This window comes from Pollicipes pollicipes, unplaced genomic scaffold (assembly GCF_011947565.3).
Source record: "Pollicipes pollicipes isolate AB1234 unplaced genomic scaffold, Ppol_2.1 Scaffold_7231;HRSCAF=8579_pilon_pilon_pilon, whole genome shotgun sequence".
Lineage (NCBI taxonomy): Eukaryota > Metazoa > Arthropoda > Thecostraca > Pollicipedomorpha > Pollicipedidae > Pollicipes > Pollicipes pollicipes.
In genome coordinates this window covers 6,183,724-6,210,701 of record NW_023597034.1, presented here as the reverse complement: position 1 = coordinate 6,210,701, position 26,978 = coordinate 6,183,724, and the positions used below count along the sequence as shown (strand labels likewise).

Sequence of the window (26,978 nt, the reverse complement as noted above, 5' to 3'; positions counted from 1 at the left end):
TGGCCGCCGCCGCCGCCGCCGCCACCGCCACTGGACCAGACTTGCACGGACTCCGGGTCAGCCAAGCCCGGCCCAAATATGGCGCGGGGCGCGCCGCCGGACACGGCTGACCCGCGCCGCGGCCCGGGCCGACCCGCCAGACCCGACCGTCCACCCTTTTCTCGCAACAGGCGCCGACCGCGGCCGCCGCTGCTGCGACCTGCGGCGAACGAGCGGCCCCGCAGACACGTGGGGCAGCCGACGCCGGTGACGGCCGGCGGCGGCGGGCTGGGGCGGGGGACCAGCTGTGCCCGGCGGCCTGTCGGGCCGATCTCGTCCAGGGGCTTGTGCGAATTATGTTGGAACATTTGTCTTCGTTGATAGCCTGGATGTTTGGTTTGCGAATGATCGCAGGGAATGGAGTACTGCCAGTTCGCGTATGTTCATTGGCCTCACTGCGATAGCCGATCGCACTACCGTCATGCAGATTTGTTGACTTGCGTTCTTTCGCTATTATGAGCAGCTTAATTATCGAACCATATGACGGCCTCTGACACCCATGCAGCGCTGCGCGTTTTTGCGGCGTGAGTCAAAGACCTGCTCCATTTCAACACACCGATCGCTCCAATCGGTCTCGGCGAACGGCCGGCTTTCCCGCGTGATGAAGGCGTCCGAATGTAGCGCGGCTCTCCCCGACCGATGGGTTTCCACGGATCACGCTGGTGAACGCCCCCTGTCGACCGGGCCCGCTCCGCCATCTGCTGCACGGCCCCGCGCCATGCACCATGCAGCAGCAGGCAGCGGCGCGGGGCTGGCGTCGTCCCGTTAGAACATCCCCAGTGACTGCGGCGGCGGCGCATCTGCTCAGGTCGGCCGGCGGCGCCACGGTCGGACCGGACGAGGTCCAGGTCCGATTACGGGCCGGCTGTGGACACTGGAGCTGGGGCTGGTGCTGTAGATGGGGACGGGACGAGAGCTGGAGCTGGGGCTGGGGCTGCAGCTGGGGACTAGGACCACAGCTGGGGCTGGGAGTAGAGCTGTGGCTGGGGCTGCAGCTGGGGCCGGAGCTGCAGCTTGGGCTGCGGCTGGCTCTGTGGTCCTGTCGGGAGGACGTCCGCAGTGCCGTAGGAGTAGCGGGCGGCTAGAGCTGGCTTTGTGGTCCTGTCGGGAGTACGCCCGCAGTGCTGTAGGAGTAACGGGCCTAGCGGGCTGTCTGTCAGCCGACCTGCGCTCCTGCGGTCTGGGCGGGGGTGGGGGCTCCGGTTCACCTCGGCTGACATTCCGCTCCGCATCTGAAAGGCGTGAATCCTTGCCTCCGGCATGTACTACGGACCGTCAGCACAATACGCGCGTTTCCTTTTGAATGGGTTGGCTGCGTTTTTCCCTTCTGCACCTGGTCTGGGTGGTAGCTTGCCTTTTCTCTCCGCCTCGGACGTGGCGCCCGGACAGCTGGGGACGGCCAAACGCCAGACCGTCTGACCTGGTAGGGAGGGGGGGGGGGGAGGGCCCCCGACATTGGCCGGGAGCGGGGGGGGGGGGGCGGATGTAGTTGTCATGCCGTCTGGCGGCGGTCAGCCGTTGGCCAGAACAGTTGCTGGGCTGCCAGTCAGCGCAGTTGTTTGATGCTGTCCATTGCCCAGTGTCGGGAGTACGGGCAGACACGAATGCTCATGCATATTGATGTATTTACAGGCGATGGGATCTTGGATAGCTGCAAGTTTCGCCACTGGTTTACTAGCGGTGTGGTGTATGGTGTTTTTGCTGTCTGACTGCGCTGCTTGCTTCAGAAGCGGTATGCCCCGGTTACGTAGCCGCGCTTATATACAGGCATTATTGTGCAACGGGGCGCTGTAATCGACGCGCTACACATTCTACAGGCTAGTGCTGTGGGAGCGGTATCTAATGCTGGTTTTGCCGGCGTCTTATCTTCTTTGCATTTTGTTGGGGTCCTGATTCCGAAGTTAATGAGAGTGGTGGTGCCAGGTGATCAGTTGTGTGCACCTCTTACTTACCATGGCAATAGGCACCGGGGTGTTCTAATTGGCAGGCAGTTCTAACACTGTCTTGAAGGCAACCCACGACGCATGACCTGATGGGGCAATGTTGTAATTCGACGGTACGCACCTACTCGCATTGGGCGCATGTGTGAGGGCCAAGACGGGCCTGGACCTGCATTACATGGCTCTGGCTCTTCCACTGAAACCAGAGAATCGGCCGTTTGTCGTTTTCGAAGCACATGTCTATCCCATTGTACCCAGTCAGCAGCCAGACGTCTTGGCGTCGTGTTGTGGTCAGCATAGCAGTGGCGGCGCTTCTATCAAGGCACTTCAGGCACTGCCTAATGCAGTTGCAGAGTCTATTTCAGCATCTTTTCAAAAGTCTTTCAAAACTTAATATTGTTATAAAACTTATTTTGTTACGTCACTTTTCAACGCGTTTCATAGTATAACACGCGCCCGGGTGGCCGGTTGAATACCCTATGCTCAAGTGGGTGTGGGCGTCGGTTTGACTCCCTGAGATCTCATTAAGATCAAACAAGGCCGAAGTACAGATTGGTATCCAAAGTGCTACCAGACCTCATGCAACTGCCTTGAACCTAGATACTTGCTCTAAGCAAAAGGTCACCGGTTTGTTTTAAGCTCAGTGACCCTTTTTAACTTTAGGACGTCAAGATGGCCAAAAACACACGAAATTTCTTCTGTTTTGGTACTTGAATAAGCGCCAGGGATTACATTGGGCACTATGCTTCTAAAAGAAAAAAAATTGGACCGTGGTGTTGTCATGTCAAAAAATGGGGTCATTTTAGGTCAGTGACGTGTTCTGTCTGTTGAGAAGTTCATGGAACATGTCTTTTGCGGCCCCCGTTACTGGTGAATTCAAAATGAGTACCAGAGCTACCTCATAAAGGAAGCACTCGAGCGAAAAAGCAGATTAGCTTTGACCTTGGTCTGACCTTCATACCCGACCTTGGGTCAACGGAGTTGGCTGCAATGTTAAGTTGCATTGTTTTATTAACTAAGAATTATCTCAGAGATGTACGGATTCGCCTAACACTCCGTTGTCGCAGCAGAGTTCACGATTCCCTAGAAATGATATTCGTGGACAGCCACGGCCTGTGTTTGACCTGCAGAGGTCAATGACTTTACAAGGTGCATCTAATTACTTGTGCCGAAAGGTCTGCTATTCAATAATTGACTCTCACCCGACCACGTGTTGTCTTATCCAAATATATTGTCTATGTACCCATCAAAGTCACGGGCTGGCGCCTCCACTGCGGCACAGTAGGAATGTAGCTGGTCTGAGGGTGACGACGTCAAGCCTAGCACCCTAGAAGGAACGTGGCTGAGCAGAGGATGACGACGTCAAGGTTGATGTCATAGTAGGAGCCTGTCTGGTCAGAGGATGAGGACGTCAATAATGTTACGTTCGGAACGGATGTTTGGTTTTGTTTTAGCCTTGAAAAGCCATCGACCCGCAACTTGGGAAGATGCTGCCTGGCCGGTGTGCTCCTGACCAGAAATGACTTAATGTTTATTACGACGTAGAGTGGAATGCCATTCTAAAGGAAATATGGAAGAAGAAAAGGTGCAGTGCGTCTGCAGAATTTGGCAATGGGGGAGGGAGGAAGGACAAACTCCCAATTATCACTGGAAACTTTATATTAGTGCGCCGCAGGCTCGCCAAATTTTTGGCATGGTGTATCTATATCAACATCGCATGCTTCAGGGTAACACGTAAGTTTTTGATGTGTTCACCTTGATTTAATTGCTCTCAAGATTTTACACCTCCACGGGAATGCACAAGACAAAGTGAGGGGGGGGGGGATAGGCATCACGTGCCACCGGCTCTCCCTGGAATGCACGTCAATTGGAGCACGTGTCCGTGATTTCCTGTGTGACGCTGCTGTAACAAGATCGGCGAACTCTTTAAAATCCAACGGAGACTTCGGTACTGGGAAAGGGACGGGGCATTGCCCTTCCCCTTGGGTTTGCTTTGCTTGGCGGTGCCCTCGATGATGCTATTGCGTTAATTGCTGCTGTGACTTGGCTTCCCAATTATCAACGTCTTGGCGGGGGCCCGGGCAACTCATTTTGTAAGATTTGGCGACGTGTCTAAGGTCTGGTTCGTGGTTGGTAAAAAGGAAGGTTCGCATGGCAAATTGTGAGATGACAAATGCCGTGCTTCGTTTCTCAAGCGCAGCATTGATGTGCTATTTACAGTCTAGTCCTTTGTGCAGTACATACTTTGCTGTATCTGCATCCGCCACCAGTGCCTACATCAGTGTTTGCGTAAGTTGAAGCCACTATCAAGGTGTTTGCAGTGTAACAAACAAACAAAGACGACAGAGAACGGGCGGGTTCTCAAACAAACTCACAGACAGGTGCATCTGATATCTGTTTTGGTGCCGACTGGCCACAGTTCCTCTGGTAGCTCAGTTGGTAGAGCGGTGGACTGTAGTGGTCTGGGTCAGGCATCCATAGGTCGCTGGTTCAAATCCGGCCCGGAGGACTTTTTCGCTTTTGCTCCCGTTTTCAGGCCGCCGGTTTTGAACGGCTAAACAGAGCTGGAGCTTGCGTCCGTCATGGCATGTGGTGTGTTTTTGTTCAAAATGTGTATTGCAATGCAAGTTAACTTGCATTGCCAAACAGACCAACCACTGTTCCGCATCGTTATCGGATAGCCGTGATCGCCGTACCGGTGCTGTTGTGGCGCAATCTCGTGGTCCGTGCAGGTCATTGATACGGATGATGCCATGGCTGGGTTTTCCGGTGTGGTGGTGTAAGGCCATGTCGGCTGACAGGGCCATTATTTCCCATCTTATGTGATGAATATTGCATAGCTCGCCCCGCTTGAGGTCATTGGGCTACCGGCGGTCATAGCTGCAACAGAGCGCTGTTGGTCATTGGCCGAAATCATCTCTTTCTTGCTGTGGCAAGTGGAGTATGGGTGCTCACCAGTGGTTGCATGCTAGGGTCGTTGTAGAGGCAGTATTTGCTTTCACCGCAAGATCTTGTGGTCCTGTAAGTGGTAGGTAACGGGTATGTATCTTGTGATGAGACGAAATGATTGTGATGATTTGTCGCACCTTGTGTAGCTGGCTGAGCGTGTCCGTCAGCCTCCGCAAACGCCACTGACTCATCCGAGCCGCACATGTCTGCGGGGCGAAGCTGGAGGAGGGGGACAGAGAGAGGTCCCGCCGCGTGATATGGGAGGCGCGTCGGCCATCTCCAGTTGTAAAGTTTCACGTGCGTGAGGTGCGCTGGTGAGGTCTGGTCGGAGCGCGCACGGACCTTCTGGGTGACAGGCTTGCGGCAATATCAAAACAGCTTCCGTCCTACGGTTTCTTTCTGTGTTCTGTACTATCAACACTGTTCCTGCGGGTCATGAGCACGGACGGCGCGACCGCGTGACGCGGCTCGGGCTCCGGCCAGCTACATCAGCAGCTAGTGCGGGAGCCTGCTTTCCACCCCACCGTCAGAATTCAAAGGAGATGTCTCCTCTCGTATGTGTAGCACCCGAGTTACCGGGCATTGCAGCGCCGGTCTCAGGGGGTAGGACTCGTCATCCATAATGACGTCCTCGTACGGCCGAGGATTGATCGCCGCTGGAAGTGGCGCTGGTCGGAAGGCTCGGCCGCCTTAGGCGGCCCTGCCGAGCTGTAGCCTGGGTTGATCAGACGTGTTGGTTCCCTTCCAATCTGACCCAGCATGGCTCTCATGCCTCACCTGGCATTCAGCGATGCCCTTCAAGATATTTAACACTGTTGATGGGGCACCTCAATGTTATTAGAGTACCGAGCCATAAATTCTCCCTGACTTTTGGAATTGCTCTTGCTCTTTGCACTCTTGCTGTGTCGCGAACCAGTTGATTCTGTAGAGACGTCATTCACTCGACTTACACAGTGGCTGAATGACGCTAGAAAAATGTTTTCCCAGCTGGTTGGAAATGAATGCATCGTGCTGTGGAGAATCACGTTGTTGCAGAATCATATTAGTACCTCGGCTTTAGGGAGGTACTGAAATACCGATGTGGTGAAGAAAAAATGAGCATGCTGAAAGCCACCATTTCTTTTTTTGTTGTCACAAGTGCAAAAACGGTATACTTCCGGACGCTGCGTAGTCGATTTACCGGGTAGGGGAAGGGGGCAAATGGGTATGGGACATTTGGGTCATGAACGTTGTGACCCACGGATCAGCGAAGCTCAACAGTGCCCGTCCTTCGCTGCAGTCACGCCTGAAAAGACGTTATCTGCACTGACCACACTACAAAGCACACCAGTCGACAAAAAAGTCGATTGACTGGTGTCAAACGAGTAAGGAAGGCGTGGAGTCTATAGGACGTGACCCATCCGATCATCAGAAGTGAATTTTTTCATATGGGGTGCCGGACACGCTAAAAATGTCTTTCTCCTGCCTGATGCAGAAAAAACAACAACAAACAAACAGAAAACAAAAACAAACAGTCGAGACATAGCCGATTTCCCGAAGGCAATCACATAAGAATCATTTGGGTCATGAACGTCGTCACCTGCGGTCTAACAAATTTCAAAATTTTCCGTTGTTGGCTTGTGACACACTGAAAAAACACGTTTGATCGTTCGAATCATAATAAAAAGCAGCAGTCGACTCGCCGCAGTCAAGATGCCGCAGACAAACATGTGTGTGACGTTTGGGTCTTGAGCATAGTGACCCACAAGTCCACAATGTCCAAATTACTTAAAATGTAATAAGGGTGTTTGCTTCTAGTCTCTGTTGGCTTCTGTTCTAGTGATGGATTGCTGTCCCACCTCATATCTGTGATGGGGCAGCTATATTCCTGATATCTTTGCCCGAAGCGTTTCAAAGATTTTTTGTGACATGAGCTGCTGGGGTAGTAATATTTTCATTGTGAGGGCTTTCGTTGTATGCGTATTGGGGGAGGGAACTGGACTAGCGCTGGCTGGGGCTCCCCCTGTTCACATGTCGAAATGGTTGCTGGTTGTTACGGCCTTTGTGCCGTAGAGTGGTAGGTGGCCCTCACAGGAGCAGTGGGAGTGGCAGACGGATCACAGGAGCAGTGGGAGTGGCAGACGGATCACAGGAGCAGTGGGAGTGGCAGACGGATCACAGGAGCAGTGGGAGTAGCAGACGGATCAGCCATAAACCCTCCTCAGCGCTAAAGAGGACTTATGGCCGAAGTGTCTGTTTATCCCTACGCCTCTAAGGTAAAGCAACCGCTCTTTACGGCGTACAAGCCGACAGCTATCAAGAAGACATTCAAGAAGGCTGTACTCCATCAGGCTGCGCGCTCCCCGAGAACCCATTAACAACATTCATAGGCGCAAAGTTTGGCACATGTGCACAAAGTTTGTCGAAAGGCGTATGATACCTGTTTTTATTCAGTGGGAAGCATAAGAAACAGGCCTTTACAGTTTCGATGATGTTTCATGGCTCAAAAGCCAGGTCGACATCTGTCGATAAGATTTTGCCCGAGGCAAATACTTTCTACACATGCTAAGCTTCTGATGGCATAGCGAGTCGTAATGAACTGTGCAGGATGCCGAAGATGAGGACGATCAGCTCACGTCCAATTCATTGTACAACTGGATGAATGCATGGTGTGTTCCTACATTTGCTATACCCTAGGGTGTGGAAGGACATCAAGGTTTGATTATAGTACCGCCGATGAATGCGGTTGATGATGGATTGCAGTTTGTGAATCACTTCCCCGTAGTTGGTACACTGATGCGCCCAAATGCTCAGCATCATCATTCTCATTATCATCATTTTAATCATGGAGAAAGGATTGCGGCGAAGTTTTCGTTTCCTGATCCCATAATCGGGAATCTCGTGTGTCCGGATTCGGAGGTGGCCGTTGACCAGCGGGCCCCGGCCAGGAGCCGGCCAGAGGATTCGTTCACCCCGGGGACGCCTGCCCCTCCCCTCCCCGTCCCCCACCTGCCGGTCCGCGCGCGTCGCCGCGCTCCGGGTGTGTGTGTATGTGTGTGTGTGTGACGCGGCTGGCCGTAATGACGACCAATTGGCAAGCCATTACCGGCTGCCGGCGCGGCGCCGTCGTCAGCTGGCTGGCCGACCGACGGCGGTGGCGGCGGCGGCGGCGGCGGCGGCGGCGGCACCTTCCCAGCACCTGGCGCGTGGTTCCGCTCGGTCATGGTCCTCCTCGCGCGGCGTCTTCTGGAGCTGTTGTTCCTTGTGTCGACCGATCGGCTTCCGTGGGGAGGGCCGGCGGGGTCGGAGCCGCGCGCCGGACCGGACGCCAGGCGGGGCTGCTGCTAGTGGTGGACCGGCTCCGCGACGGCAGCGGGCTGGCGGTTGGAGCGGGGCCGCTGCCGTGCTGTCGGTGGTGGACCGTCTTCGTGGCGGCAGCGGGCTGGCGGCTGGAGCGGGGCTGCTGCTGGTGGTGGATCATCTTCGCGGCGGCAGCGGGCTGGCGGCTGGAGCGGGGCTGCTACCGTGCTGTCGGTGGTGGACCGTCTTCGCGGCGGCAGCGGGCTGGCGGCTGGGGCGGGGCCGCTACCATGCTGCCGGGGGTGGCGCGGCTCCGCCGCACGCATCGAGCGGAGGTCGCCGGTCGGAGGGCCGTGATCGATCCCGGTGGTCGCATCAGGCCGCCGGCGTGTAAGAACACGCGTACTCCTCTCAGCTCCGGAGTGGCTCGAAGCTGCTCCGGAGCTTGGAGCTAGTGCTCGCTGTAGCTCGCTCTCTAAAATGCGTCTCGGAAGGCAGCGTCAGTGGATGCCGCGGGGAGAGCGGCCGCGGCGCGCGGGCTGTGTGCGCACCGCTGTGAGAACTTCGACTGGAGCTCGGCCGCCGGTCGCTCTGTCTCCATGAGAGCCGGCAGACAGGTCGTGAATCTTCGGCTGGGGCAGGTGCCCAGCCGCGCGTGTGTTCGGGGCCTGTTTTGGGGGTGGTGAGGCCAAGTAAATGCCACGGATACTGTAACTGACGTGGGCGGAGCAGGAGCCCTGGCTTCACATGCACGTGCTTTACGAATGCAAAGTGAGATTCATTTGTGGCTTCTACTGAAATTGCATTGTTCGTGTCAGTACCTAAATTAAGTTCCTGCCAAAAATTAATGGTGATGTGTAATGGCATGCCTGCTGGGAGTCGGTGAGATCATTTCTGTCTGTCTTGATGAACTGCGCTCTTAACTCAGAACAATTACCAATTTTCTAATGGCCACTATGATTGGTCATCGGTTCCGTGCCCCTTTAAGGACTCCTGGAGAGCCTCTCTTGTGGCACATATCGGCACTCCTCTCATTAGTGATAGCCGCTGCCCCCTCACTATCGTAGACGGTCGTCCACGGCTGCGGGGCCGTCGGCTCCCTGGCCCTGACCGGTGGCGACGGCTCTGCGCTCCGCCGGCCCCTCCCCACCGGGTCGTCTACCTATGGGCGGCGGCGGCGGCGTCAACCCCCGGCTGTTGTGTCCGGCGGTCGTCCACCCGCGCTCGGGCCTGGCGCGCGCGCAGCCGGCCGGCACGCCCCCGCCCGGCCCCATCCGGTTCGGCCGGCCCGGTTAAATACCGCGATCAGCTGATCGGGGGGGGGGGGGGGGGGGCGCCCAGCCGCCGCCGGCAGCCGGCCGCGCGGCGCCCCCGGCGCACCACGAGGCCCGGTGGCAACGCGGGCCTGGTGCCGGGCCGAGGCCGTTTCTCCGCGGCGTGCGCCGGGAAATCGGACTGGAAAGGCGGCGGCGCACGGAGACGGGACGCCTCCGTGCGCGGCTCCAGCTTTCGGTGCCGCTTTAAATCGAACGAAAGCTACCGAACGGAAGTCCTGCGTGTGTGGCGCGTCGCCCGGCGTCACGGCGCGGAGCGCCGCTGAAGCGCCGGCGGGCGCTGGACCAGGGTCACAGGGACCGCCTGTCCCCGACGCTGGGACCGCCCAACGCCGCCCTGTTTTGCTGCGCGCCCACCTTGTTAGCCCGGCCGGGTCCGATTGTTCCCGCGCGCCGTCCGTTTAGCGGGCCATGATGGCGGCGCCGGCTTCCGGCGGGGGCCGACCCGGTCGCTAACGAGGGGCGCGCGGCGCGCCGGGAACGTCGACGAGCGGCGCGGCGCTGGTCGACCGGACGCCCCCGCCGGACCCCCGTCCGCCGGCCCCCGGCGCGAGGCGAACCGCGACCGGCGGGGGCGCCGCTGGCGCCCGTTGAAAGGTCAGCCCCGCCGCCGCCAGTCGCGATGACCTCGTGTGACCGCGGCGGCCGCGTCGGCGGCGCAGGCACGTCGATGGCTGTCTGGAGCCGGCCGGGAATGTCGCCGCCGTCTCGTCGACCACGATGACGCGCTGGACGCCGCCACAGAGCCGACCGCTGTATCGGATTCCCGAGCCGTGAAGTCAAAGGCTGGCAGGAATGCGCCGGCTGGAGCCGGGAGTCTGTTGGCGTCAGGCGTACCCTGGACCCGCCGGTGATTTTCGTGTTTTGGGGTAGTTTGATTGGTCGTTGTTTTGTTTGCAGGGCGGCCATTGGTTGCACAACTGCTGATGTAGTGTACGCCAACCCTCATGCCAGGCCAGATAGCTGAAAGTTTTTTTCGGGAAATGTGCCGCAGTGTTATGACAGTTGATGACGCCACCTCAGGAGCTGTCCGTCGGATATCATCCGCAGTCGGTTCCCTGTCCCTTTTCCGCTGGGTCAGGCCTCCAGACCCGCCCCCCCCCCCACACACACACATTTGCTTGCTCCGCTCCGCCGGCGTCTCTCGTCGCGTCTCCGCTCCGCCGCTATCACTCAGCGCGTATCCGCCCCGCCGTTATTTCCAAGAGCGTCTCCGCTCCGCCGGCGTCTCTCGTCGCGTCTCCGCTCCGCTGTTATCTCTCAGCGCGTCTCTGCCCCGCCGTTATTTCCCAGAGCGCCTTCGCTCCGCCGCTATCTCCCAGTGCGTCTCCGCTCCACCGGCGTCTCTCGTCGCGTCTTCGCTCCCCCGTTATCTTTCAGCGCATCTCCATCCCCCCGTTTTCTCCGCTCCGCCTCCGTCTCCCGGCGCGTCCCCGCTCCGCCGCCGTCTCCCGTCGCGTCTCCCCTCCGCCGTTATCTTCCAGCGCGTCTCCGCTCCGCCGATTTGTCCCAGCGCGTCTCCGCTCTGCCGTTATCTTCCAGCGCGTCTCCGCTCTGTCGTAATGTCCCAGCGCGTCTCCGCTCCGCCGTTATCTCCAAGCGCGTCTCCGCTCCGCCGTTATGTCCCAGCGCGTCTCCACTCCGCCGGCGTCTCTCGTCGTGTCTCCTCTCCGCCGTTATCATCCAGCGCGTCTCCGCCGTTATGTCCAACCGCAACTCCGCTTCACCACCGTCTCCTGACGCGTCTCCGCTCCGCCACCGTCTGGCACGTCTCCCTCGTCCCTGCGTCGGTCGCGCCTCGGTCGTGGGAGGACGGCTGCGCTACAGCCGGCTGCGGCGTCGGCTGCGCTCAGCAGATGTGTTTGTTTGCCGGTAGCGCGGTGAGCGGCGGCACCGCAGCCGTCGGCGGCACCCTGCCGGCAGCCCCCCCCCCCGCGCCTTGCTCCCAGCTCCACCCACGCCCCCACCCCGGGAAGTCGTGTCGAGCCGGCCCAGCACCTGTTGCTCCACTCATCACAGGGTCATTCTGTTTTGCGGTGCGCTTGTCAATAGTGGCAAACAACGCTTTGAAGGACTGTCTGAAGCCAATGTGTTATAATTACGTTCAAACACGCAAGGGTGCGTGGAGGGCTTCACTCGCTCTGTAGGCGTGGCCGCCCGTCCCACCTGCCTGTTGTTGGCTTTGTGTTGTGTATACCGTCTGCTGTGTGTATACCGTCTGCTGTGATCCACCAGCCGGTCGCGGACTCGGTGTTGGACAGCGTTCGGCCGTCATGACAACAGGACGGGCGAAGGACAGGACAGAGCAGACCAGAATAGAACAGAACAAAATAGAACAGAACAGAACAGAACAGAACTGGACAAGAACAGAACTGGACAGAACAGAACTGGACAGAACAGAAGAGAACAAAACAGAACAGGCCAGGCCAGCCCAGGCCAGGCCAGGCCAGACCAGACCAGACCAGACCAGACCAGACCAGGCCAGGCCAGACAGACCAGACCAGACCAGACCAGACCAGACAATAACAGACCAGAACAGGCCAGACAGGACAAAGCGCGTGCCCGGGTGGCGGCCGCCGCCGCGGTGCGCGCCCCGACGGCGGCCGGGGTCGGCCCGGCAGCCCACCGGCCCACCCCGTCCCGGGGTGGGCCGGAAGGCCGCCGCTGTGCAGCGTCCGCGGCGTTGCGGAGCTGACCAGCGGGTGTCGTCATGCACCGGACTCTGCGGTGTGCTTTCCCCGCGTCTGCAGCGTCCGGCCGGATAGTGCTCCTAGGCTGCCTCGCCCCGCGGGGGAGCGACGGACGGATGAGGGAGGCCCGCAGATAAGGCTCGCGGGTCGCAGCGGACGCGCCGCGCCGCCGCCTGCTGGCCGCGTGTGGCGTCGGAGGGTCGTGATCGGCGTCGCTCGAGACGCTTGACGCAGTCTGGCTGCTGGAAGCCAGTGGTCAGGCGCGAAAAGACACTTGATGGTACTTAGACTATTCGCGATGCCGTTCTGTCCCTCGCACGAACGCGGCTTTGGATGTCGTGACCTAGTGGATGCAGGCCCAGCCAGGGCGACGCGTGACGCCCTGACCCGTGACGCCCTACGCCTTTCCACTCGTCCGATAAAACGTGGATATACGTGCAATGTATGCATATTGGATGTAAATCCCCCTTTTTGCTTGGAGTGCAAGGCTAATATAGCATCCGTGATACATTATGGCAGCATTATGGATGTCGATGTGCATTGTTTCACAGAGAGCCAGTGGCTTGATACAAAGCTCCAATCAGCCATCTTCGCTGCAGCTGAATATGATGATTTGGCATATTATCATGAGCAAGAAAGTTAGCAACACACAAACCCCAGTTATCGTCCTGGTTCTGGCCATTTTCGAGTGATAAGTTAGTACATCGGTTCCGATCTCGTCCGGACGGAGCGCGTCCAATCACCGAAGGCCGTGTCTGGAAGCGGACTGGGAATGCTGATGGTAACCTGAAAACCTCGCCATGAATACCGATCTTACATCGTAACCGCCGCGTCGTTAAATGGGTCGGCTAATTAGGTCATTGCTGGGCTCCATCACTGGAGCCTTGAGCAGCAGCTAACCTTTCCTCAGGAGACTTGCCAGCTCGCGGCCGTCTTTGCTGTCGTGGCGTTGGGTGTTGACCTATCGCCCAGCTCGATGCGTGGTCGCTGAAAGTATTCCAGAGCGAATGGAGTGGACCATGCGTCGCAAAACGCATTGTTGCTATTATCGCGGATTTCACCAGCAATTGAACGGAGACAATGGCTTGTCGCAACCTAACGAGCGAGTTGTCTCTTTTTGTTGTGCGGCCTTGTGATGCTGACCAACCATTCAAGTCAGGGTGGTGTTCGAAAGTGTTCCAGCAATTGTCATGCTTTGGCTCTATGAAGCGAATTATGTTTTAGCGGAAAGGAACTGGCTAGTGTCCTAAAGTAACGGATGTTCGAGGGAGAGCTTGATTTAATGTAGACCGCGTTACTGTACCATCGCGTTGACCTGACTTGGCACATTTATCCGCCTTGGATCTCTCCCCCACTTTGTCTTCTCCCTCTTCCTGCCGCCTAACGCAGCCCCCCTGCTGCGAATCTCGGCGCGTTCCATGCGCGCCATGTGTATCCAATCGCGGTGTCCTGCCTTGTTTACGCTCAGTCACGGGTCGGCTGCCGCGATCCGACGGCGCCACTTCCCTGTTCCCCTCCAGCTCGGAGCGGAGCGGGCGACGGCTAGGATTACCGCGCCGCCGCCGCCGCCGCGGCGAGCGCTGAGCCGCGCTGCTGACTCCTGCGCGGCACGGCCGGCAGGATTTATTGCCTCGCTGAGAGGTCAGCCCCCCCCCCCCCCATCTGCCCCTCCCCGTGCCACGCCCCGGCCCAACGGCGCGCCTGAATTGGGTCAGACAAACCGACGCGACCGGGCGGACTGAAATGAAGGGTGTACTTGCAGCGCACCAAGAATGTTCTTTTCTTCTTGTACTGGTTTATTTCTTGCATTCTAACATTCACTTCGGTTCTACTTAAATTTTCTACGCGACGCTGCGTAGAGTCTTTTCCGGACGTGTTGCGGCACGATCAATTGATTCTCTGTTTACATCTTTGTAGCCGTCGTGTTAGCAACTACGCTTGCAGTTCACATGTTTTTTCAGGTGTTGTTTAATGCTCATAACTATTGAAACTGCAGATGATTCTTTTTGTAACAATAGAACGTTTTTTATCACTCGTGGTCGGTCTTTGTCACGTAAATTGGTCTCCGTACAATTTAATTTGTTGCATAATTTCTGTCTAACTCCGATTGCGCCGCTGAAAAAAGATTCTGCGCGACCGGCAAAGATTCTACGTGATACCACTTACAATATTTGTCATCGGGTCGCCGCGAACACCACATAGCTTTTAATCGATCGGGTATGACGTCATGAGTGACGTCAACGGCCTGGATTCTTTGTCGTCCGGCTCGCTGCGAATACACCCGAAAGCTTTCGGGCCTGAGATGGGCAACGTGCCTGCTCAACGAAAAGTCGATGTTTGCGAAAGTCTTCTGAATGCTTACAAGCAGCAAATACTCAGCTGCCGCCGTGCTATTCGCGGCGTTATGAGCGATGCGTGCTTAACATCTGCCACTCCTGCACTTTGATCCCACCTGCGGAGCCTGCTCTGCCGATTCCGTTCTCCGAACGTGGCGCGCCGGTTCTCGCGGCCGTCATGAGCGGAGGTAAACAGCAGTGCCGCCCGGGCGGAGGCTGGCGCGCCGGGCGGACTGGAATGCCTCGTGAGCGCAGCCGACCGAGAGCAGCACTCTTGCCGCGCGGCCCCGGTCGGCCGGCCGCGCCAGGTACGCCACCTGTGCCGGCCCGAGCTGGTGTACCGATCGGGCTGCGCTCGCCACACCGCTAATTGAACGCTAAACACCTGCCCCCTTGACCTGTTGATGTTGGAGAGCGGCTAGACGGAGGGGGCGGGGGACAAGGCACAGGCCGACATTCTGGGGAAGGGGTGGGTACATAGGGCGTGCCGATGTTCACCAGAGCGTGCTCGTGGGGGGGGGGGGAGGGGGTGACGCCACTTGTGACGTGCCACTCCGCGACCGAGCTGCTGGCCCCACAGGAGCTCATCTTGACAACTGAACGTGAATGGGCTCCGTACATTTGATTGAGCACGTTCTTGTCACGAAGCCGTCAAAGGTGCTACCAATACCGTCGGAGCATTCAATAATACGCTTACGGCTCCAGCCGTCGCGCCGGCGGAGACGACTCACGCGGCGACGTTGGCTCGGCTTGGCCGCCGGTGTCAGGTGCGCGACGATACGTGTCATGATACGTGACGTGTCACGTGCGCGGCGTGTCACGGTGTCACGTGTCGCCGCCGCTGAGAATCTCGGCACGTAGTGAGTCAGGTTCTCGTGATCATGCACAGCTCACGGCAGGGTGTCCGTCTGAGTCATGCTGGCATGTGGTAACGAGCAAAACAAGTCTGCTTTAATCGGTTCATCGGCGAGTCCGGCGGGAGGGTGCGATCGGAGGGTTACGCAGCGGACATCGCAGGATTACACTCCATACATCGCTGCGATGTGTCTCCTTGCGGCGCGTATACTCGGACGGAGCGCAGGTCTTGTATTGTGGGTGTGCTGAGTTGCGGTCTGGTCTGATTTTGGCGAGGCCCAAGCTATGCGGTCAGACACTGTTGCTACTCGAGAGCTCGTTTTTGGGATGCCTTTGTAAGTCAGATCATAGTCTGTGGGAGAGCTATTTGGAGCCTGGATTGATGTCGACTTTGTGCTCCCCAAATGGCAGCGCCAGGACCCTAGACGCTGACGTTATAAACTGCTCTTCAGTGGGCTAAATATATCACTTTGTGTGGCGATTGGTACAAAGATTGGCTTTGTTCAGACGCTGTGAACCCATCTGACTTTTTGTATGCATTTTAGACATATGTAGTGCAGACATCGTTACGTGGCTCCAGCGTCGCGTGAGTAACCCACGCAGCGTCCATTCTGCCCGGCCTCGCGTCTGACTTCCGTGAGCGCGCAGCGCGCGGCCTCCCTCTGCAGCACCCGTGTGGGCCTCAAGGCAAGGCGAACCCCAAATCATCATCATCCCGGTGATGATATCATCACCATCATCTCGGTGTGGAATCACTTGTGCGCGGCGCTGCTCTGGCCGCGCCTGCTCCGTGGTCCGACGGGGCGCCGAGTCACGCCGCTGTTGACTTGTTGCGGCGGACACAGGCCCGCTGCCATGAGCGGAAGTGCCCTGGTCTTGCACCCAGATGTACCGGCCACGAGGAGGTCTTCCGGGGCGTGGCAGGGGCGGATCGGGGGGGGGGGGGGGGGCTGGCCGCGGTGCCGACATTGGCGCGGCCCCAGCGGCCTGCAGTGGGCCGGGTCTTGCCCCGCTGTACCGCGGCGCGCTCCGAACGCGTGACGGCCCGCACCGCCTCCTCCGGCCGCGATACAGTCACGCGGCGCGGCGGCCGGAGCCTTCTGGCCGCCGCTGCAGGCGGCGAGCAGTTTGGCCGAGCGGTCTGTTTTACTGATCTACGTCAGAGTTAATCCGCTGCTCCGTGTGGGCGGGCGGAGGGGAGCTGCGGCTTTGACCCCGCTCAGCCGTCTAATGCTGCCTTCTCGGCGTGTTGACGGAGCTGCCGCTCCCGGCCTGGGCTCGGATTGGAGCGGTTCGAGGCAGATGGTTCGGTAGTACGGGCTGTGTGCTTCTGCGGCCGCTTTGTGTCGCCGTTGTTCGCATCGGGCGCGCGGAGAAACCGCAGCACAGACACACACAGACCTCCTCGTTCGTGCCGCACAGACACACACAGACCTCGGTCGTGCAGCACAGACACACACAGACCTCCTCGGTCGTGCAGCACAGACACACACAGACCTCCTCGGTCGTGCAGCACAGGCACATCTGTGACGGCTGGTGTGCGTAGCGTGCTCCAAGTCGGATCCCCGTTTTATTTAGATAGATGTGAAGGGTGAACGCATGTGGTGACGTCTGCTTCCCGTATTAAGCACGATTGTGTGCGGCCTGTTCGCAGGAGTAGTTACTCTATCATTCAGCCTGTATTTAAGGTTAACATGATATGTTGTAGGTAGACGGGGAGATGTAATGACGCAAGAGCAATTCCGTAGGGTGCACATGCTGTAGAAAGTGTTTATGTGTTTTGATTACATTTCTGATCAACGTTAATTTTGTCTGAAAATAACATTTACATTGGCTCTATCGCTATTTGTGCTACGCATGGACGTCAGTTTATTTTATGAAGCAGTTCTTAGGACATCCGCTGTTTGGTGCTTGTCACGCCTTATGTATAATGTGCCGAAATGAGGGCGAGAATTTGTTTGTTCCCAAAAGGCACACTGCCTTGTCTCTGAAGGAGTTCGGTCCGCGAAAACTGTCTATGTTTAACATTGAGCTTATTCATGTTCGCTGTTTTTTATTGGAGTTCGCTCACAGTCTTGTTTTCGGAAATGTCGCCCACGCCCGCGAAGTTGTAAGCTGCCAGCGTTTGCTCAACGAATGGCCTTGGAAGTGCCTCCTCACGTTGCTAACTAAAAGCACGCTCTTGTAATTTCGAGGGAGTTTTGAATGGCCGGCGTGGTTAGCACCAGTTTGCCGCCTCTGTTTTGACAGCGTGGAGCGAAGCACTCGACCACGTTTTGTACGTGTCACCATGTGGTCGGCCTCCGCCAAAATGTACGCCGCTGGCGTCGGCCTCCGCCAAAATGCCCGCCGCTGGTGTCGGCCTCTTTCATCCCGATTTGTAGCCCGCCGCGAGGTGCGAGAGAAACAAAACACTGGCTAACGGGTGGACGACGATGGGAGTAGTGAGTGGGGAGTGAGTGAGTGAAATGGGAGGAGTGAGCAGTTCGCATGTGTGGTTAGATGTGCCGGGCATCAGCTTGTAAAAACGAGCTCACGCGAGGAAAAGCTCGCAGTCAGGCGTGCACGGCGAGGAAGTGTTTGCAGGCATGCGCGATAGGCTGCCAGTGCTGCAGGCATGCCGGGTGGTGAGATGTGTCGTACTCAGGACGGCATGGACGGGCCTGGCCCAGTTCGCGTTTGTCTGCTGCTCGGCACGCAACAGTTGGCCGCGCTGCCCATTCTCAGCCTGTGCATGTACCCATCAGCTGCGAGAGCAGTATAGTGACGTGAGCAGGACATGCACCCGGCGGGCGGGAATTGACTGGTCTGTCGTGAGCGCCGCACGTCCATGCTGGCGGCCATTCGCGTGAGCAACACGTGCCTGACTGCTGGCGACCTCCCTGCGGCCGTCTCAAGTCTCACAGATAGCGCCCCCCCCCCCCCCCCCCCCCGCCGCCGCTCGCTCAGTGAGTTCCGCGCGGACCGCGGTGGGCTGCTCGCGGCCGCACGTCGAAGCCTCGGCAGGCAATTAGCGCCCGCGGCCGGCTGGCAGCCATACACGGCCGCTGATTTACCCGCATCGGACGCGGCACCTGTCGTCGTTCGTCAGGAGCTGCTCATGCCGCGTGCCAAGCGGCCGCGCGGCGCCCGCCGGCGCGCCTCGTTGGCGACGCTTGTGACGCGTGCCGACCGCGTAACGGCCGCGCCGCTGTGTGGCCACGCCCGTCGCGCGGCGTCGACGGCGGCGGCAGCGCGGCCCCGGCCGTCCGACGAGGCTGACACGGCAGCTGTGACGTGCCTGCGGCGAAAACGACGCGCGCTGCCAGCGCCTCGCGAGCCGCGCCGCCGGCGGTCTTTGTGGCGAGCGCGGCACCGACGCCCGAGCGGTCGGCAATGGCGGAGCGGCCGGCGCGCGCGCCCCGGCGGCGCGTCACTGCTGGAACGAGGCGGCTCGGGCCGACGCGTTGACGGCGACGATGCAGCGTGGCGGCGGCGCCGCCGTCCCACGCCGCGTCACTGAGCTGGCGTTCACACAGCCGGCGACCGCGGCGGCTGGGTGCCGACTCGAGCGCGCGCCTGCTGCGGTCGGCCTCGGCGTGCGCGACAGCGACAGCGGGCCTCTCCCGGGCGGCGGCTCCCTGGCGTCGCTTCGTTTGGCCAGCGGCGGCCGTCTGGCCGGCGGGGACGGCCAGGAAACGCGGCGGCGCGCTTCGTCGGCCGGCCGTCGGCGGCAGCGATGCCACCGCTGGTGGCCAACGGCCGGCCCGCCGAGTTGCCGGCCGAGCTGTGGCACTGCGGCGTCGCCCGCCAGTCGGCCCCGAGCGGCTTTTTTAGGGCTGCACGGAGCACGTGCCGCTGTCTGGAAGGACGTGACGCCGCCGCCGCGATAGCTCGTGTTGTGTCGCGCGTCACCGGGCGACGCAGTCACTCCGCCTGGCGCTCTTTTGGGGTGAAGCGCAGAGTGAGTCAATTCCTGAATCAGGTGATCCCGATGATCCGCCGGTGGTCCGTCCTTTTCAAGTCGCTCTCTTCTGGGACCCCAGCTGTGTCTCGCTGAGCTAGGAGAGCTGCGGAGTGTCTGCTGCAGTGCCATCAGTTACCGCGTGCGTTTCGGCCTTCGGCGGCTTTTTTCAATCGTTATTCATTTTCGGTCAACTGGCGTCGGGGTTGTTCACATCGACGTCGTCTCGAACAACAGTTCGGCGGTGTGTGCATCTGCGAGTGGGGCCGTCTGCGATCCGCTACCGCCCGAGGATGGCTTCGAGCGAATAGTGAACCCAAGTTCGCCGCCCAAGCGTCCTATCTCAGCGCTCAAACGACCGGACCTCAGTGCTCAGCGAGCGAGCGAATAGTGAACCCAAGCCCGCCGCCCAGGCGTCCCATTTCAGCGCTCAAATGACGGGACCTAGTCCTCAGCGAGTGTTTCACGGTCAAGCTCGCCGCCCAGGCGTCCCATTTCAGCGCTCAAATGACGGGATCTAGTCCTCAGCGAGTGTTTCACGGCCATCGCGGTCAGCCCAGCGTCCCGCCGCGGCACGACTGCCTCCGAATGGAAACAGGCGGGGTGTTGGTCGGGCCCAATTTCGTACGTTTGATTGGAAACACGGCAGCGTAGTGGCGTTGAAGGGCACGTCGTTCGTCTATCGATGCTGCCGAACATGGAGTCGTATGTATTTGCCATTCAAAGAGTGGCTGCGGCATGTCATTCCACCGGCACCAACATGTGTTCCGCATCACGGCTAGGACACCCCTTACAAAGACGCCCTTTGCAATAAAAAGTGGTTGAAAGGTTATGCATATATTTCAGCATGCTCGTAGACGTGCACTAAAAGCAACTGAAATGCAAGTTGATGCAGCACAGAGGAGCTCGACGCCACCTTGCAAAAAGGTGGCAGCCCTCCGGCAGACGGATGAGCAGCCGCAGGGGATTGCAACCATGGCAAGACAGCGTACTGACAAACGTCACTGAACATGTCACGTGACTTTCCTTAGATTCCACGGATAAGAAACGAGGGATAAAATTTGGACTCTTCTAAAACCCGGACTCGGGAGAAATCGCTAAGCTTGTCATTTTCCTGGAAAATGCTATGGCAGTCCGAGACTACCCTTCCATACGAGCGTTGCTCTAGTCCGGACGTTGCTTTTGCACAGCACTGCTTTCTTGCACAGCACAGCATTTTGGACAGCATTGCCTTCTTGTGGTGTGTTACGGTAGCTGGCACCAGGCTCGTGTAGCAGAAACTGTGAGGGCGGTACCTGGTCTCGCCTCTCTATTTCAGTTGGGGAGGCTGCTGATGTATCATGGTAATGCCCCTGTAAATACCTGTCTTTCGGCAAAGCTAGAATATTATATGTCATACTATTATGTACTGCTATACCGCTATGTATATACTATCTGTGCTATTAACATACTGCTGGAATGATGCCATTTTATACGTATATATGTTTCGGATAGAGTTTTATAGAACGTCGCAATGACGATATAAAAACCCGGTACCAAAATTGGATTCTAGGTAAATGTTAGGTTGTTTCTTTACACTGCCCCCCCCCCCTCTTTTCTAATCTCGGTACTGTTCCGGCACTTATGTATCAGGGCATTCACTGGCGCCGCCGTCCACCGCTTGCGCCGCTGCCAGCGCGGCCACCGTGCCCCCCCCCCCCCCTCGCTCCCTCGGCGGTGCGGGGCGGTCCTGTGCTGTCCGGCGGTGCTCTGGCGGCCATCAATGACCGCCACCGCCGGGCCGTCCGCGGACAGCTTCAAAGCGCCGCCGTCGCCGACGCGCCGTATTTGTGTTGGCGCGCTTGCGCGTCCCCGCCGCGCGCGCGCACGCGATAATCCGCAGGGTGCTGTTGTGTCGCGGGCACCCGCAAGCACCCGTGAGCACCCGGCTGCGGGCGGCTGCCGCGAGCACCCGAATGTCAGGTCATCAGGTATCGAATGCACAGGTCATCGGCGTCGCACAGCCCGGCGTTTGGAAGTGAAGCCGGCATGCCTGCGGTCTGCGATCGGCTGGAACTCGCGTCGAAGTCTGTAGCGCGGGCCCAGAAGTGGGCGGCTGAACGGCCGTCTAAAGCACGCCACTCTGAGCGCACCACGCTGAGTGAGATGAACCTTCTCCGAGGCGTCACATCTCGAGTCGGATTATTGCGCGCGCTCGGAGCGCTGGCGGTCGTGCGCTGGGGATCGTTCGTCAGTGCCGCGGCACGTCCGCATCGGTTTGTCGGCTGATTAAGATGACGAAACGGCGGCGAATGGTTCGGACGTTAGCAGGTCATGTTTGCGTGGCCAAAATGCTGAGGCTGGGTTGGCTTGGCGTGAGCTGGGCTGGAGCTGGGGCTGAGGCTGGGCTGGAGCGGGGGCTGGGGGTGGAGCTGGGGCAGGAGCTGGAGGCCGCGCTTTCGACATTGTCAGAATGCTCCTTTCTAAGCGAAAAGGTTCGACATGTGTGGAGCGAGTAGCTGCTGCTGGCTCCCCAGGCGCCACAGGTGTCCCTATGTCGCTGTGTCACCCTTGCGGCCCTGCAACGTGATATGGTGACCAAGTGGCCACGCTCTGCGTCTGGCTCCATGAATGGACAACGGAAAGGTCGCTGCTCGTCACAAACAAGGGTGTGTTCCGGCCGATAGTGGCAGGCGGTGCGGCACCGGCAGCTACATGGCGGTCATTTTTCCGCCCTGATTGGGTGGGTCTGGCATGTCTGATCGGCACCAGACCGAACCGGGCTTGCCATGACGTGCCTGCTGGCGGGGTCGCAGACAATGAAGCGGAGCATTTTTGGTGCGACCATATTGGACGTGCATCCGGCATGATTTTTGGTCTTGCGCTGCGGAGTTTTGCGTGGCATCGTCACGCTCTGCCCGCTGCCTCTCCATACGATCTCCTTGACCATTGCGACCGAAGGCCGGCATCTTTGAAAAGGAAGCGCGGCATTTTAGTGGGCGAGGCATGGCCAATGCACAGCACGAATTTGATGTTGTCGTTTACTGTCTAGTGGTTGTTCGCAGTCTGCACTGGAATCGGTTTCTGATATGTTCGTCGTGTTTCTGCGGTCTTCGCACCACACTGTTTGGGTTTGAGAGTCTCGAGGGGTTTTGATGGCGTTTGATGTTTACAAACGTACGTCTCGAGTTTAAAAGATATCATGCCAACTAAACGTGTTACTCTGGAAGGGTATGTTCCACGTAGGTGGGTGTACAGCGACGTGAACAATATTACGCCACAAACCACGCTGGAAATGATATGCCATTTGGCTTTGTCGGACGCTGCTAGAAATAAAACTAAATGCAAATGGACTTAACCCACGTTATTGCATTACGCCCTGTCGTTTCGGGTCGTAAAACAGCCAGTGCATTGAAACACGTTCTGCGCTGTTTTCTTGGAACACTCGAGGGACTACAACGGACGCTTTTCATGAGCTCGTGCAACTTTTCGAGCGTGCCGAAAATATGTGATGACGTGAGGAACGCTTTAGCCGGTACATACGCGGGAGAAAAAAACACCGTGATGTCATACCGTGTTACAAAATCGACGCACTCTGTAGCCAATTTGCCGGACATTAGAGCATTTCAACCGAAGTCGATCTAGCCCCACGCCTTTTGCGGACCTGACCGGACCTGATCTGACCTGTCGCAGCTTCCGGGCCGGCTAAACGAGGTGGACGACCGGGACAACCTGCCGTTGGACCTGGCGCTGCGCCTCGACCAGCCCGCCATCTGTGAGACGCTGCTCAAACACCGAGTTGACGTAAACGCCGCAGACGGCCAAGGGCGCTCACTGCTACACAAGGCCATCCTTCGAGGTGAGGTCCGCTTTTGTGGCAATGGTGGGACAGCTTCCACCTCGCTTTGATAGTTCGTGCGAGATGGAGGAGCTGTCGGCAGCGGCTATAATCTTTTACGGAACAACTTTTCACTGCACCCTGGCCGCCGAATGGAACATTGTCTTAGTTGTTATTCTTGACAAGCACGTTAAACTACGTTTTGGCAACGGAGTGCTTTGCCAACACGACAGATATTTGTGCCATCATTCTTGCTTTATCGTGTCTTTGTGGCCTCAGTGTGCTGCACTTGCATGAGGATATTAAAGCCAGAGTAGCCGTTTTATTACCTCGTGACCCAGCCGTCTGGGCGAGAACAGCGGACGTTCGCGTCACATTTTTACCTCATGCCTCGACCGGAGCGAGTAAGTGCTTAGCTTGGCTTTTAAGGGCTCGTTTCTTGCTCTCACATTTCCTCCTCCTTATCATCCGCTGCTGGTTACTGGTGTTGTTTCATGCCAGTTAAAACAAACGTAAATGCTTGTATCTTGCTATGGGTCTCGTGGGACCTCGGGTTTGTGGTATCTTCCCGAACATGGTCCCTACGGAAATCAGTCCCTCGCGCACGGCGTCAGATATCTCGATGTCATGTCTGGTGTAGCACAGCTCTTTTACGCACCACCCCTCGTCCTCCCCCAGCGTGTGCTCCTTTCTCCATGCTCCCAATCCTGCCTCCACAGCGAACAGTCCACCGTCAAATCTTGCGTTCGCCTCTTTCTGCTGGCGATCATCAGCAGAATTTTCGCATGTCCCGCAGAAGCGGAACGGTCGCCGCTACTCCTGGCGGAGCCGGCCCCGGCTGACCCGTGACCCGTGACCCCTGACCCGTCCCCGGCGCTGCGCGGCAGAGGACGAGCGGTCGGCGCTGTTCCTGGCCGAGCACGGCGCGGCGGTGGGTGCGGCGGTGCCCGTCTCCGGCGACGCCCCGCTCCACCTGCTGGCCACGGGCGGGCCGCAGGACGAGTGGCGCGGCAGGCTGGCGCGCCGCCTGCTGGAGGCCGGCGCCGACCCGGACGTCCAGAACTGCCAGCTCAGGTGGGAGACGGCGCTCCCTGGGCGCAGACGGCGTCGTCGGGGACAGCGACGGGCGGCGGGAGCCGTGCGTGGCGTGAGATTGTAGGTCGTTATTAGGGGATTTTTTAGTTGGCGGAGTGCGTGTCCCACAGACACCCTGGTGGCTTACTCGGCAGGCTGGTGAAAATATAAGTTATGGGTGTTGGCACGCATATAACGTGTTGCAGTGGTAACAGGTTACCATTTTACATTTTGTCAACGTGTGGTGTTTTTTTCACGGTGCTCACTGCCGGACGTCATCTTACTGTAGATGGCGTTTGTGGGCCGGCTTAGCGGTCCACTAGGTCTCCACGCACAGCAGATGTCCGTCAGTGAAAGACGCCCTGACCCGCTCTGCCGCTCGCCGCCTAACGTCCCGCCGCCTGGCCGCCCGTCGCAGCACGCCGCTGCACGTGTGCGTCTCGTCTGGCTGCACGCCCGTGTTCGACGTGCTGGTGACGCGGCCGTGTAACTGGGAGCTGCGCGACCTGCGCGGTCACACCGTGCTCTGGCACGCGCTGCTGGCCGGCGTGCAGCAGAACAGCATGGCGCAGCGGCTGGTCACCGCCGGCGCCAGTGTCGATGCCGTGAGTTGCCATGGCGACGCGCGGGCGGCGGGCGCTGGCAGTGCCGGTGTCGCGCTGAGTTGGGACGGCGGCGCGGATGTGGCGCTGCTGGCTGTGGTGGTGTTGATACTGGCGTAGGAAGTGCGCTCGACATTAAGGGGAGAGGTCGTAATGGAGTTGTTGGAAAACATTCACATTGGGAAGCATTTTTAGCTGGCATTGTTTGTCTCCACATTGTTCTGACATGACTATGGTTTTACGAGTTTTGTGAGTGAGATGCCTTGCACTTCTGCTGCTTGTTATTCTTTTTCAGAATAGCTTTGTTTTGAAATGCGCAGCTAGGCAAGTGCCGACCCATAAAGCTACGGCTGCCCTCCAGTAAGGAGTACCTGATGTTGTGTGCGGCTTCCGCTAAGAAGGCTTCTTCTGTCCTACCCTGGAATGTCGCTGAACTACTTCCATCCTGCCGCAGGCTCTTTCGTCCTTCACTCCGTCTCTGTCCTCGTTACTAACCTTGTCACCATTTTCGTTACGGCGCGACATTGCACTGTCACAAGGCAGCCTGAGAGCACCACCGCAGCCCCACCTCGGCCTCGCGGTATGTCGTGACGTTCTGAACGCGGTTTGACCTCAGGTAAACCAGGGCACGCAGGACACTCTGCTGCACCAGGCAGCTCTCAGTGACCTGGAGGAGGAGGCCATCTTCCTCGTCAAGGCCAAGGCGAAGACGGGCTCCTTCAACCAGCTGGTGAGCCCTCGGCTGCACAGTCAGCATTGGAGCAACAACCGCACCTTCAGTTTGACTAAGACCGTGCCGTGTCGTGTTATGTTGAGCCAGTGCCCTGAATCGCAAGGGTAACCGGCTGAACATCCAGCCTAACGGAGGGTACCGGTCGCGTGAGACTTGCCTGCTGACGGCCCCGTGCTGCCTCCGGCGCAGGGCGAGACGGCGCTGCACGTGGCGGCGTCGCACGGGCTGGCGCGGCTGGCGGCCGAGCTGCTGCGGCGCGGCACCAACCCGAACGCGGGCACGCTGCGGGGCGCAGCGGCCGCGACTGAGCCGCACCGCCAGACGGCCGCGCACCTGGCCGTGCAGTACCGGCACCGCGGCGTCGTCACCGCCCTGCTCGACCATAAGCGTGCGTACCGGGTGTGGAGGCGGTGCCCTCACACGGCGCCAGGGCGGAGTACTGAGGCAGTCGCAGGATGGGCCGTGGCCCTGCCGTGCACGGCTGCACGTGTCAAGAGTGTAGCACGCCGCCAGCCGGCGCGCTCACACGGTGCCGCCACACACTGCCGTCACACGGTGAAGAAGTACACCCTCGCACATCACCCTCACGTGGTACGGAGGCATGCTGCCTTCACACAGCGCCGGCACGACGCCGTGACAGCTGCCACACAGCACCGGCACGACGCCGCGCTACCTGCCACACAGCGCCGGCACGACGCCGTGACAGCCGCCACACTGGACTACAGGCTCATGCCTTTCAGCCAGAGCGGAGCTGGCACATACTGAGATTCACGTTGGGCCACCTAGCGCGACCAGGTCTGGTCCGCCGACACCAGATGGCGGCATGTTAGACCACTAGCGTCGATTCCATCACGTGACGACGCTATGTCAGGCCGCAGATGTCAGTGCTTCCGCTCCTATTGTGCTGACTAGAGGACGTGCTGTGTGCGATTCTACTGCTTTGTGACTTCTCGGTGATTGCGCACCGGTCCATGCGTCATATCCCCGCTTTTGTCCGTCAGGCTCGGTGGAGGCGTCCGGCGACGCCAACGCAGTGGTGCCGGACCTGAACCTGAAGGACTCGAACGACCAGACGCCGCTTGCGCTGGCGCTGGATCTGAACCAGACCGAGGTGAGGGCGGCGCCGATCTGGCGCTGGAGGTCGCCTTGTCGGCTGGCCCGCCGTCTCGGCGGCAGGCTGTGGCGATCCCGGGGATCTCCGGCGGCGCTCGAGCCACCGTCCCCCCTGTCGCCCAGGCGGTGCTGAGGCTGTCACTTTCCGCTCGGCAAGTGGCGTTGGAGCTGATCCAGAGCGGGGCCTCTGTCAACATCCCGGACCTGGAGGGCCAGCCGCTGTACTCTGACGTCTCCCGCTGTGCAGGTGGCGCTGGAGCTGATCCAGTACGGG

The 26,978-nt window shown here is 58.9% G+C and overlaps 1 protein-coding gene across 1 annotated transcript in view; it reads left to right on the top strand.

The window, feature by feature from the left end:
• The window catches only part of LOC119109318 (rabankyrin-5), a 127,541-nt gene that overhangs the window by 29,657 nt on the left and 70,906 nt on the right, over nucleotides 1-26,978 (top strand). Inside the window, exons 8-14 of the mRNA XM_037232925.1 lie at nucleotides 23,038-23,203; nucleotides 24,070-24,256; nucleotides 24,675-24,861; nucleotides 25,475-25,588; nucleotides 25,781-25,813; nucleotides 25,904-25,979; nucleotides 26,593-26,702. Coding sequence (XP_037088820.1) covers nucleotides 23,038-23,203; nucleotides 24,070-24,256; nucleotides 24,675-24,861; nucleotides 25,475-25,588; nucleotides 25,781-25,813; nucleotides 25,904-25,979; nucleotides 26,593-26,702 — 873 coding nt within the window. The remainder of the gene's footprint in view (nucleotides 1-23,037; nucleotides 23,204-24,069; nucleotides 24,257-24,674; nucleotides 24,862-25,474; nucleotides 25,589-25,780; nucleotides 25,814-25,903; nucleotides 25,980-26,592; nucleotides 26,703-26,978) is intronic.